At 43.6% G+C, this 12,904-nt stretch overlaps 1 protein-coding gene across 2 annotated transcripts in view; it reads left to right on the top strand.

The window, feature by feature from the left end:
- Positions 1-8,231: 8,231 nt before the first annotated feature.
- LOC144673385 (GDNF family receptor alpha-4-like) overlaps positions 8,232-12,904 on the top strand; it is a 30,622-nt gene continuing 25,949 nt past the window's right edge. Inside the window, exon 1 of one of the 2 annotated variants that reach the window (XM_078535253.1) lies at positions 8,232-8,684. In XM_078535253.1, coding sequence (XP_078391379.1) covers positions 8,645-8,684 — 40 coding nt within the window. In that variant the 5' untranslated portion in view covers positions 8,232-8,644. The remainder of the gene's footprint in view (positions 8,685-12,904) is intronic. The other variant, XM_078535252.1, reaches the window with a different exon arrangement.

The raw sequence follows: 12,904 nt of genomic DNA, 5'->3' as shown, positions 1-12,904 counted from the left end.
TTTCAGCTGCTAGACACCCCCCACTCTAGCATTCCTTTCCTAAAATCCCTCCGTCTTCATTTGCCTCTTCATTAATATGACCCTTAAAACTCGACCTTTAGATGCACCTTTTGATCATCAATCCTAATCTGTCCTCCTTTGGCTCGATGTCTGTTCTCAATTGCACCTCTGTGAAGGACCTTGGGATATTTGCTCTAGGTAAAGTTAAAGTAAGCATGCAGGGTGTTGTAGTGCAGACCTTGTCTATGTTTTCCATTTTCTTTACAGTGGTGGGTGTGGGCAGTTGAACTGACACTTCATCTGAAGGCAGTTCTGTGTTGGGGAAGAGAGGTATGTGCACCCATTGTTATAGAGAGTTTCTTTATTGTTGGGACAGGTGCAATTTCAATAAGTTTTCATCATTTTCCATTTTTGCCTAAAAACCTCCCAATTTGCCCCTTTTCTTTGGCTTATTTTTGCCTTTCCCCTCACCGTGTCAACATCGGCTATTTGCACATTCTTTTGTTCTATTAATGCCTTTTTATTACCTCACTGATATGATCTTTTAGATCATCTAACAATTTCCTGCTTTTCTATTAAGCCGTTTGCTGGAGATTAAACCCATTAACCTCAGTGTTTAGTTGCTTCACCGCCTTTCTTTTTCTTTCATAACCACTTGCTTATCTTCCAGATGAAACGTTATATCAAAACTTTAACCTGTGTTTTCTCTTTCCTGAAGCTAAATGTTCCAATGGCTATTTCCAATCTTTGTTACTTTCCTGTGCCTACTTTAGAAATCTGTACAACTGCTGCACCCATAAAAGAATTGCGCTAATATAGCACCTTTTACAATCTCAGGGCATTTCAAAACACTTCAGAACCAATTAAGTACCTGTCAAGTGTATTCATTGTTGTAATGTAGGAAATGTAACCAGTTTACGCACAGCAAGATCCCACAGCCAGTTAATGAGCAGATCATCTGTTTTCTGTGTTTAGGTGGGAATTCTGATTTTGAGGAGTTCAGCCGTAATAGTTTCACACCACTCCCTCCTCAGCCAAACACATACATCAAATGTCTGAACCTGCGATCCCTCTCGTACTTAGCAGGAATATTATTGCAACAACACAATCATCAGGAGGGGAAAACTCACCTGTCTCACATCAGTCTAAAATAAAAGCAAAATACTACAGGTGCTGGAAATCTGAAGCAAAAACAGAAAATGCTGGAAAAACTCAACAGGTCTGGCAGCCTTTGTGGAAAGAGAAGCAGAGTGAGGTTTCGAGTCCAATTTGACTCTTCTTCAGAACTGAGTTCCAAAGAGGACAGGCATGGCCTCAGTTTAAAGATTCACCAAAAAAAAAGACAGTGCCCCCAGCAGTGCAGCAGTCCCTCAGTGAAGAGTCAGCCTGGATTTTGTGCTCAAGTATCCAGAGTGGGACTTATAAGGATGCTTCGTAGTTACTGGCACTTGTGTCTGTGTCCAAAAGAGGATGGGGATAGAGATGTGGCAGACCATGAATTGGAACAGAAATGAGTTCCACTTATTTTCAACCCGACTCAAATTTCCAGATGGATCTGGGGCAAGTGATCGGGGCTCCTGTCCAAAGCAAGTGGGAGTTTCATTTCAATGCTAAACAAGAGGGCATGCTCCATTTAACTGGCTGGTAGGGATGCTGGACCTCAAGTCCAAATTACAGCTAAGCAACTTGGCATCTAGTTTTGCTAGGGAAGGACCATTGGTACCAAAAACTTGCATTTATATGTCGCCTTTAATGTAGAAAAAACATCCCAGGGCACTTCACAAAAGTTTAATAGACTAAAATAGATGGTGAGCTAAAGTAAGAGATATTAGGAGAGGTGACCAAAAGCTTGTTCAAAGAGATAATTTTATTCATTCATGGATATGGGTGTCACTGGCTAGGCCAGCATTTATTGCCCATTCCTAACTGCCCTTGAGATTTGTTGTAAAGAGGATTTTGTTGTAAAGAGGATTTTGAAAGAGTAAAGGGACAGGAGAGGCGACAGGGTTTAAATAGAGAATTTCAGAGCATGGGGCCTAGGTAGCTGAAGGCACAACAATGGTAGAGATGTGGGAGGGGGACATGTAATAGAAGCCAATGTTAGAGGAACAGACATGGTGGGTGTGGTGGGGGTCAGAGGAGGATACAGAAATAAGCAATGGTGAGGCCACGAAAGGATTTAAGCATGAGGATGATGGTTTAAATCAGAGGCTTTGTGTCCTATGGGTCACAGTTGGTCAGCAAGGACAGGAGTGATATGTGAGCAGGGCTGTGAGGGATAGGATGCAGCAGAGTTTTGGATGAGCTGATATTTACAGCGTATGGAAGAAGCGTCGCTGGCAAGGAGAGCATTGCAGAGGTAGAATCTGATGGTGACTAAAGTGTGAATAAGGGCTTCAGCAGTAGTGGAGGGGCTGAGGTAGTGGTGGAGGTGGGTGATGTTACAGCGGTACAGGTGGGTGGTTTCTGTGCTAGTGAGGATAAGGGATTGGTAACTCAGCTGAGGGTTGAATAGGACACTAAACTTGCGTACAAACTGATACAGCACCTGGGAAAGGGATTGAATTGGTGGCAAGGGTATGGAGCATGTGGTGGAGGCTGAACCTGATGGCTTTGGCCTTCCCAATATTTGTCAAATATTGCAATTCATCTGAGTTTGAAAGCTGGACAAACAGTTTAGCAGCACAGGATAGTTGATGGGTCAAGAAAAGAGGTGGAGAGGGAGACCTTACTATCAAGAGATGATTTAAAGGGCATTTTGTTTAGAGGTGCATTCTGCTGTGTCCTCACCTCTCCCCTTTCCTGGAAGGCCAATCTTCCGGTATCCCTGTACTTGCTCATATCTGGTCCATGCATCCAAATCAATAAGAAAGCAGGAAAACACAATGTTTTCTGGCATTTGACCTATTTCAGTATTGGATACCAGGACCCAAGAGCAGCAATTACCTTCATCCCCCTGCATCAAGTTTCTAGCTACAGTTCTGTGCAAGAGTGGGAAGCTGACCTCCAGCACACCAATGACCCCAGGGATGGAAAGTTGGCCAGTGTGGAAGAAGCACCTCCTTAGCCAGTGAATGTCATACTCCACCAGTGCTCGTCCCTGGTTAGAAAGACTAGGTCACTGTGTGAAATATAATATCATGATTACTGTTTCCAGAGAGAGGATTGTATTGTGAGGATTGCTGTCCTGTTACTGTGTCCAGTGATTTGTCATCACTGCCTCCAAAAGTAAGGGCTCTGTGCTTTGTCCACATTAAGGATGCTGTGTGATTACTGTGCCCAGAGTAAGGGGTCTTTATAATTACTGAGTAATCTTTAAAAATGGAAATGCTGCTGGAATGCCTTGAACACAACAGCATATTGATAATGTTGAATTTGTGCAAAGAACTGGTCAGGCTACAGTTGGAATATTGTATTAGAGTATCAAAGTAATTGTATTATTGGAGTATTAGCACTGTTGCTAAATTATCAGACTGCTTATCCAACATCCAGTGCTGGATGAGCAGAAATTTCATTCAATTAAATATTGGGAAAACTGAAGCCATTGTTTTTGGTCCCTGCTCCAATCTCTGTTCCCTAGGCCCTGACTCCATCCCTCTCCCTGACAACGATCTGAGTTTTAGCCAGTCTGTTCACAATTTTGGTGTCATATTTGATCCCAAGTTGAGCTTCCGACCTTATATTCATGTCATCATTAAGAATGTCTATTTCCACCTCCGTAACATCGCCCAACTTCACAACTTCACCACGTCTCAGTTCATCTGCTGCTGAAACCCTTATTCATGCCTTTGTTACTTCTATGTTTCACTATGCAAATGATGGTCTGGTCTCCTACATTCTACTCTCAGTAAACTTGAGGTCATCTAAAACCCCAGTACCTGTGTCTTAACTCACAACAAGGTCCCATCCCCCTATCACCCTATGCTCACTGGTCTACTTTGCCTCCTCGTCAAGCAACTTTAAAATTCAACCTTATTTTCAAATTCCTTCAGGGCTTTGCCCCTCCCTGCCTCTCCAAACCCCTCCAACCCCACAACCCTTTGAAATATCTGCACTCTTCTAATTCTGGCCTCCAGTGTATTTCCAAGTAAAGTTTCTGCACCATAGGAGGCTGTGCCTTCAGTTGCCTAGGCCCCAAGCTTTGGAATTCACCCTTCACCTCTCAGCCTCTCTACCTTGCTTTACTCCTTTAAGACACTCCTTAAAACACTCTTTGACGAAGCCTTTGGTCATTTGGCCTAATATCTCCTTATATGTCCTGGTGTCATACTTTGTTTTATTTTTATTCATTCATGGGATGTGGGTGTTGCTGACATTTATTGCTCATCCCTAATTGTCCTTGAAAAGGTGATTTCAGAGGAGATTCCATATTGCTTGCTGTGGGTTTGGAGTCACATGTAGGCCAGACCAGATAAGGACAGTGGATTTTTAAAAATTTACTCATTCATGGGATGTGGGCATCGCTGACTAGGCCAGCATTTATTGCCGATCCCTAATTGCCCTTGAGAAGGTGATGGTGAGCTTCCTTCTTGAACTGCTGCAGTCCATGTGGTGCAGGTACACCCACAGTGCTGTTCCAGATGGAGTTCCAGGATTTTGACCCAGCGACGATATTTCCAATGGCTGCTTGAAAAAGCAGGATGGTGAGTGGCTTGGAGGGGAACTTCCAGGTGGCGGTGTTCCAATGTATTTGCTGCCCTTGTCCTTCTAGATGGTAGTAATCATACATTTGGAAGGTTCAGCCTAAATTTCCTTCCCCAAAGGAAATTAGAGAACCAGATGGGTTTTTATAACAATTGACAATGGTTTCATGGTCACCATTAGATTTTTAATTCCAGATTTTTATTGGATTCAAATTCCACCATCTGCTGTGGTAGGATTTGAACCCTGGCCCTCAAATCATTACCCTGGGTCTCTGCATTACTAGTTGAGTGATAATACCACTACACCACCACCTCCTGTGAATTGCCTTTGGATATTAAGGGAGTTTCATAAATGTAAGTTGTTGTTGTTTTACATGCAGTACTGTAATAGGAAGATTACTGGAACCATGGGGAAGGTGCAACATAGATTCACAAAGTTGCACATAGGAATGATAAATAACGGGGTAAACGAGAGGTGTGCTCATGGGAGTAAAGAGGTTGATAGGAGATAGAACAGAAATGTTCTATGTCGTAAGAGGGCTTGAGAGGGTCAATAGTAGAGTTATTTCCACTGATAAATGAATTAATATCAAAGGGGCATAAACTTTTCATTTGCCCTAGCAACGTAAAGAGGGAGAGAATTTTTATCATGCAAAGTGCCATTAGATTATAGAATTCAATACTGTACATGACTATTGAAGCATGGGAGGGAATTGAATGTAATTTAACAATGTGGAATTTTAACCTCAGGAAGCATGCAAGACAACTCAGGTGTTCGCATATCTATTTAAATTATCCCTTAGAGAACAATCTCTACAGGACCACATGCATCAGGAGAGAGTAAGGAAGTGTGACTGGAGTAGGTAGCTTCATTGTGATAACAGTAAAACAGGCAGGGTGGCTTACAATGGCTCCTTTCTGTGTTGAAATTGTAATTGGCAATTCAATAGATTGGCACATTGTACAAAAGAAGCTGAGGTAATAGAAAGTTATTAACACAGCTGTAGGGGAAAGAGTTAGTACTACCTTTTAAAATGGGCCTCTTACACAAGAGGTTTGGCATGGTTTCAACACTTTGTTGCTTCTGTTTCTTCCTGACCTCATCAACCTCTTTACATCAGTCTCCCTGAGTGTTTCAGCATTGATTTATGCTGTGTCTATGTTGTATAGGTAGGTGTGTCTACTGTCTGTCTGAGGGTGCTGCATCTGTATGGGTGTGTCTGGTATCTGTGTGTGTTTGTGTACGATATATATGATAGGTTTTACTGTGTGCTGTGTCTGTGTGTATGGTTGGGTGTGTGTGTTGTGTGTGTTGGTGTGTGATGCCTGTAACTGTGTGGTGTATGCATTTAATGCCCACCCCTAATTGCCCTTAAGAAGGTGATGGTGAGTCACCTTCTTGAACCGCTGCGGTCCATGTGGTGTAGGTACACCCACAGTGCTGTTAGGAAGGGAGTTCCACGATTTTGACCCAGTGACAGTGAAGGAACGGCGATATAGATCCAGGTTAGGATTGTGTGTAGGTTGGAGGGGAACTTGCAGGTGGTGGTGTTACCATGCATTTGCTGCCCTTGTCCTCTAGGTAGTTGAGGTCATCGGTTTGGGAGGTACTGTTGAAAGAGGCTGGACGAGTTGCTGCAGTGAATCTTGTAGATGGTAGACACTGCTGCCACTATGTTTGTGGAGGGAATAAATGTTTAAGGTTGTGGATGGAGTGCCTCAGAGCTTCTTGAGTGTCATTGGAGCTGCACTCATCCAGACAAGTGTGGAGTATTCCATCACACCCCTGACTTGTGCCTTGTAGATGGTGGACAGGCTTTGGGTAGTCAGGAGGTGAGTTACCCTTTGAGAACGCTCAGCCTCTGACCTGCTCTTGTAGACACAGTTTTTATATAGCTGGTCCAGTTCAGTTCCTGGTCAATAATATCCCCAAGATGTTGATGGCGGAGTTTCAGTGATGGTAATGCCATTGATAATCTAGGGCAGGGTGACCAACCTTCCTAGATTTTATGGGACTGTCTTGGAACTTAAGGCGTTTGCCCTGTGTCCCGGGTTGTTTGCTGCCGGGACGCTGTTTGTCCTGTATTTTCGATGTTTGTATAGCACTGTGCATGCACAATGCGACCTCGCCTTGGTGACCTGCTCTCACAGGTTCACCAGCACTGCTCCCCTCACCCAGGTCATACAGTAGCCAATGCCAAAATTTGACTTAATTATTTTCCTGAGTTGGTCACCCTGATCTAGGGGAGATGGTCATTGCCTGATACTTGTGCGGTACGAATGTTACTTGCTGCTTGCCAGTCCAAAATTGAATGTTGTCTAGGTCTTGTTGCATGTTGGTAGAGATTGCTTCAGTATCTGAGGGTGTATGTGATGTATGTGTTTGTGTGGTGTTTATTTGTGTGTGGTTTGCATGATATATTGTGTCTGTGTGGTGCGTGTATGTGTGTGAGTTTGCATGGTGTGTGTCTGAGTGTTATGTGTGTGTGACATTTGGTGCCTAAATGTATAATGTGTTTGCGTGATGTGTCTGTGTGGTGGGTGTCTGTTGGTAGGTGTTATCTGTGATGTGGTACATAAGTCCTGCACTCTGGATCCCACAGCCTCGTGGGATGTCCTGCCCCATGTGCCCAAAGCTCTGTGGGTCAAGCATTGGCCTGTTCAGTCACATCAAGACCCATGGCAGAAACACTCGACACTGAGTAGCCATCTTCGAATCGAGGGACAGCCAACAAAACGACGACAATGACAACAGTGTATCTGTGAATGTGTTGGATCTGTGAATGTGTTTGCGGTATTTCTGTCTCTGTGGTCAGTGTGTGTGTGTGTCTATTTGTGTGGTGTGTTTTTGAGTGTGGTGTATCTGGTGGCGTAGTGGATGTGGGTATATTTGCTGAGTGTGCCAGTGTAATGTGTTTGTGTGGTGCGTTTGGGTATGTGTGTTGTATGTCTGAGTATGTTTGTCTGTGCATATGGTATGTGTGTGGTGTGCGTGTGTGTTTGTCTAGGTGTCTGTCTATGTGTTGTGTGTGGTGACTGTGGGTATGTGTAGTGAGTGAGTGGGTGTAATATGAGCGTGTCTGGGTGGTGTGTGTCTGTCGGTGTGTGTGCATCTTTTGGTGTGTGTGTGTGTGCTGAGTGTGAGTTTGTGTGTCCTTATGTTGAGTATGTGTTTGGTTAGGTGTATGCTGTGGGTCTATCTGTCTATGTGTTGTGTGTGTTTGGTTGAATGTGTGTTGAGTGTGCGTATGTGTATTGTGTGTTTCTGTATGTTGAGTGTATTTGGTTGAGTGTGTGCTGTGTCTGCATTGTGTGTGTGTTTGGTTGAGTTTGTGCGTTGAGTGTGTGCTGTGTGTGTCTGTGTTGAGTGTGTGCTCTGTGTGTTTGTGCTGAGTGTGTGTCTGTGTGTTGATTGTGTCTGTGCTGAGTGTGTGTCTGTGTGTTGAGTGTGTGTACAGAGTGTAGTGAGACTACCTGTTCTCATCATGCAGTCACTGGCTGAATTTCTATGTATCGCTGCTGCCTCGGCACGTGGGTGGGCGTGATGTTGTAAAAAACCAGTAGTAACCAGAGACACAAAGAGAAGGAGAGTTCAGGACACATCGGCTTCTCGGGGACGGACGGACGGGCTGCTGGCTGCTCCTGAGCACCAAGGAATCGGCAAAGTGAGGAGGAAGAAACGAGAGGATGAAAAACAAATCCCAATATCCACTTGATGATCTATTACAATTTTTTGTTTCAAAATGAGAACTTGGAAAAATATTTACAACGAGAAGAAAATTAAAGAGGGCAGTGTGATTTGACGCCCAGAGCTGTCTCCCCCTTCCCTAGTAAGTTGGTGATTTGGAAAGTTAGTGTGTGTTTCTGCCCTGGGAGCTGGATGCAGCAGCGAGTCCGGGCTGCCAGGCGCTGCTCTCGGTGCCGAGGGCGGGCAGCCACCCAGTGAAAGCTACAGCAAAGTGACCACCGGCAGCGAGTCCCAGAGTGCAGTCAGTTCCAGTATGATGGTCCCGTGGATCTCCCTACTTCTGGCGCTTGTCGGTAAGTAAAACACCGCCTCAAAACTGTACTTTTCAGTAGCTCCACCCTTATAAATTAATTGAACCGGATTATCATGTTTGCTGTTTGCCGAATCAATATATGAAATGTATACTATATTAAGATAAAAGCAGAACATTAAATCTAAAGTCCAGTTTAAGTTCCTTTATAATCTGATATCTCTTTTAGAATTTGGACTCTTGGTTTTCTGCTGGGTCAATTGTTGTTGCTGTTTGAGAAGTCTAAACGGATTAAAAGGAACAAAACAGATAAGATTATGAAATATCTAAGCGTGTTTTTAAGATGTCACCAATTTTTAAACAGCAGACCAGGGTGTATCAGCGCTGACCTGATTGTGGTCAAACCCACAGGGAACCTTTTGAAGACTGAGGTCCCCACACAAAGGGACAGTGGATTAGTTCTGATATCGGAACGATTCTGGACTTGTAAGAGTCTTTAATTCGACTTTATGATTGCGTTTTTGAGAAATGAACAAAAGGGATTGGACAAATGTGTAATATGTTGTATTATCAGCGCATTACTGCCTATACAATACTCGCTGTGCAACACCATCTGCCCAATACTGTCTGCACACCACCAGCCCAAGTGTTTGCCTGTACACTATCTCCCCGATGCTATATTTACACCATCTCGCCAATACTGCCCATACAACACTATCTTCCCAATACTGCCTGTACAACACCATCTTCCCAAACTGTCTGTACATCATCAGCCCAATACTGCCTGTACAAATCGCCTACCCAATACGGCCTGTACACTATCTCCCTGATACTGTATTTACAACACTATGTTCCCAATGCTGCCTGTACACCATCAGCCCAATACTGCCTGTACTAGCCCAATACTGTCTATACAACACCACGTATCCAATACAGTCTGTATAACACCACCAACCCAATACTGTCTGTACAAAATCACCTACCCAATACTGTCTGTATAGCACCATCTGCCCAATACTGTGAAAGGAAATCTGCCCAATACTGTCTGTACACTATCTACGCCATACTGTATTTAGAGCACCATCTTCCCAATGCTGTCTTTACAACACCATCTTCTCAATGCAACCTGTAAACCATCAGCCCAATACTGTCTGTACAAATCACCTACCCAATATTGCTTCTACAACACCACCTGCCCAATATTGCTTCTACAACACCACCTGCCCAATATTGCTTCTACAACACCACCTGCCCAATATTGCTTCTACAACACCACCTGCCCGATACTGTCTGTACAATACCACCTGCCCAATACTGACTGTACACCACCTGCACAATACTGTCTGTACAACACCACCTGCCCAATACTTTCTGTACAACACCACCTGCCCAATACTGTCTGTACAACACCACCTGCACAATACTGTCTGTACAACACCACCTGCACAATTCTGTCTGTACAACACCACCTGCACAATATTGTCTGTACACCACCTGCACAATTCTGTCTGTACAACACCACCTGCACAATTCTGTCTGTACAACACCACCTGCCCAATACTGTCTGTACAACACCACCTGCCCAATACTGTCTGTACAACACCACCTGCACAATACTGTCTGTACAACACCACCTGCACAATTCTGTCTGTACAACACCACCTGCACAACATTGTCTGTACACCACCTGCACAATTCTGTCTGTACAACATCACCTGCACAATTCTGTTTGTACAACACCACCTGTCCAATACTCCCTGTACAACACCACCTGCCGAATACTGCCTGTACAACATCACCTGCCGAATACTGCCTGTACAACATCACCTGCACAATACTGCCTGTACAACAGCACCCGCACAATACTGCCTGTACAACACACCTGTCCAATACTGCCTGTACAACACCACCTGCCGAATACTGTCTGTACAACACCACCTGTCCAATACTGTCTGTACACCACCTGCACAATACACCACCAAATGATACTTTCTGTGTCTTACAGCCACACAATATGCACCTGTACTGCAATGCCCATGTAATGTGGCTTGAATTATACTATTTGTACAAATTATCTGTACCACATCACCAGTACAGTACTGTCTGAACAATGAGGTCTGTCTAATATCACCTGTATGATATCACTAGTACAATTTCAGTTGTGTATACCACCTGTATAACACTACCTGTACAATAACACCGACACTATATTTCCTGGAAAGCATTGTCAACACCACACAGCTTGTACAATGACACACAACATTTGCAGAGCGATATTGCCTGTACATCACCAGTGTGGTGCCATCTGTACAATACCACTTGCACTACATAAGGTACCAACACTAATAGACCCAAATTATATTCCTGTATGATACTACTGAAAGTGTAGTAAGCAAAAAAAAATTGTTTTGTAAGTTGTAGGGCAATAAAGAAAATGGTTCGGTGAGTGTACATGATTGGCTGTTTGAATAACCTGGCAGGCAATCTATCCCTTATTAAAATGTTGTTGATCTGCTTTAAGCTCCTGCCAGCAATATTCAGAAATCAAACTTCAAGAACTTGACCAGCAGTCAATTGTGAGGAAGAGTGTTCTACCTCAATGTCTGAGCACGGTTTTATTTACTGATCCCCTTCAGGCAAAGCAACAGACGGAAGGTTCATTGGGGTGAGCTCGATATCTTTTGCTGCTGAATTGGAAATGAAAACTAGAGGAGTGGGAAAGCAGCATTTGTGTTTCATACCAACAACAGTCACTGCCTATGTCTTGAGTTTCCGTTAAAATGCAGGACATGGCTTATAAATGAGGCAGTACTGGTGTAGTTTGTGTAAAAAAAAATTACAACGTAAGATGAATTAGCTCCCCCCACCCAACCCCCCCAACCCCCATCCAGTTATAACTTTCCAGTTTTTTTGCTGCTTGAAGACAGGATTGCTCTTTGTATGCTTTTGTGGTCACGTCAGTCTTTTCATCGTGTGAGGAACTTGTCTGTTCTGTTTGTTTCTGTTGAATGAATTTATCAAAAACCTAATTCCAGGCAGGCAACCATTTACCCCCATGCTAATTCAATAGCACCAGAAAGATGTTTTGATAGTGTGCTAGCATGAAATAATGGTGCAGTGTTTGTCAATAGATGGTGCAGCGGTACTGAGGGCAGTGATGCACAAAACAGAGGTGTTCAGTACAGTGGTGTTCCATGGTAAAATAATCCATTTTAACCCCCTCAATTAGACTCCAGCCTATACTTCATTCTCCATTATCCAATATAGGAATCATATGAAACCCTCAATTAGATTCAGACCTGTACCCACTCCCCACATATATATTCTCAATAATGGTATTGTTTTATTGATACCTGGATGGATAATTATTGAATTAAAATGTAGCAGCTCGACACAATCTCTTTTTAGTTACTGCAACTCAGATACAAATGACAGGTTTAATTGTTTTCACAAAATCTTAGTTATTTCTTTAAACCATTGCCCTCAGGATGTGGCCAATGCTAACAGGATTGGCATTGATTGCCCATCCCTAGTTGTCCTGAGAAGGGCCTTGTAGGCCTTTTCTTTGAACACTGTAGTCCATGTACTTATCCAACAGTGGGATTAGATGGGGAATTCTCTGGATAATGAAAGAATGGTGTGAGACTTGGAGATGAGGGTTTTGTATCTTCTGTTAACTAAATTTCCCCAATGATATACTAGTTTGTAAACTAGACAGAATTTTAAATGATTACAGCAGTTCAATCTCAAAGGGGCGTGATCTACCAGTTCCACAGTTATCTTAGGATCAGGTACAGGGAGAGACATACTTTTGTCTGACTCCAGAAAATTGAGCTTTATCTATAAAAATCGATGCATAGTTAGCAGAGCGACGGCTATCTGTGCTGGCTCATGCCAGGCTTGAGGCTTGAATCAAATTCAGCTTCGGGCCTCATTTAAACATTACAGGTGAGGTGTGGATGTGAACCAGAAGCTTCGCTGCAGATCGCAAGATAGCATGGTGGGGAATAGGCTGACTCCTACACTGAACTGACAGCCAGGTTGGGTCCAGGATGGGGTGGGGGGTGGGTGGGGAGCAATCCCAGGAAGGTGATTCCAGGAGGGGACCTCAAAGGCACACAGTAGTGGGCTGGAGAGTTTTATTCGTGGGATCAAGAGGGCCATCCTTGGAGGCCCAGAAAATAGAAACTGAAATGTTCCTTTTTGTTTTTTTTTTAATGCTTTCATGGGATGTGGGCATCGCTGGCAGGGCCATCATTTATT

The sequence above is a fragment of the Cetorhinus maximus genome, unplaced genomic scaffold (genome assembly GCF_964194155.1).
Source record: "Cetorhinus maximus unplaced genomic scaffold, sCetMax3.hap1.1 HAP1_SCAFFOLD_357, whole genome shotgun sequence".
Classification (NCBI taxonomy): domain Eukaryota; kingdom Metazoa; phylum Chordata; class Chondrichthyes; order Lamniformes; family Cetorhinidae; genus Cetorhinus; species Cetorhinus maximus.
This window is presented reverse-complemented; position numbering and strand designations above follow the sequence as displayed.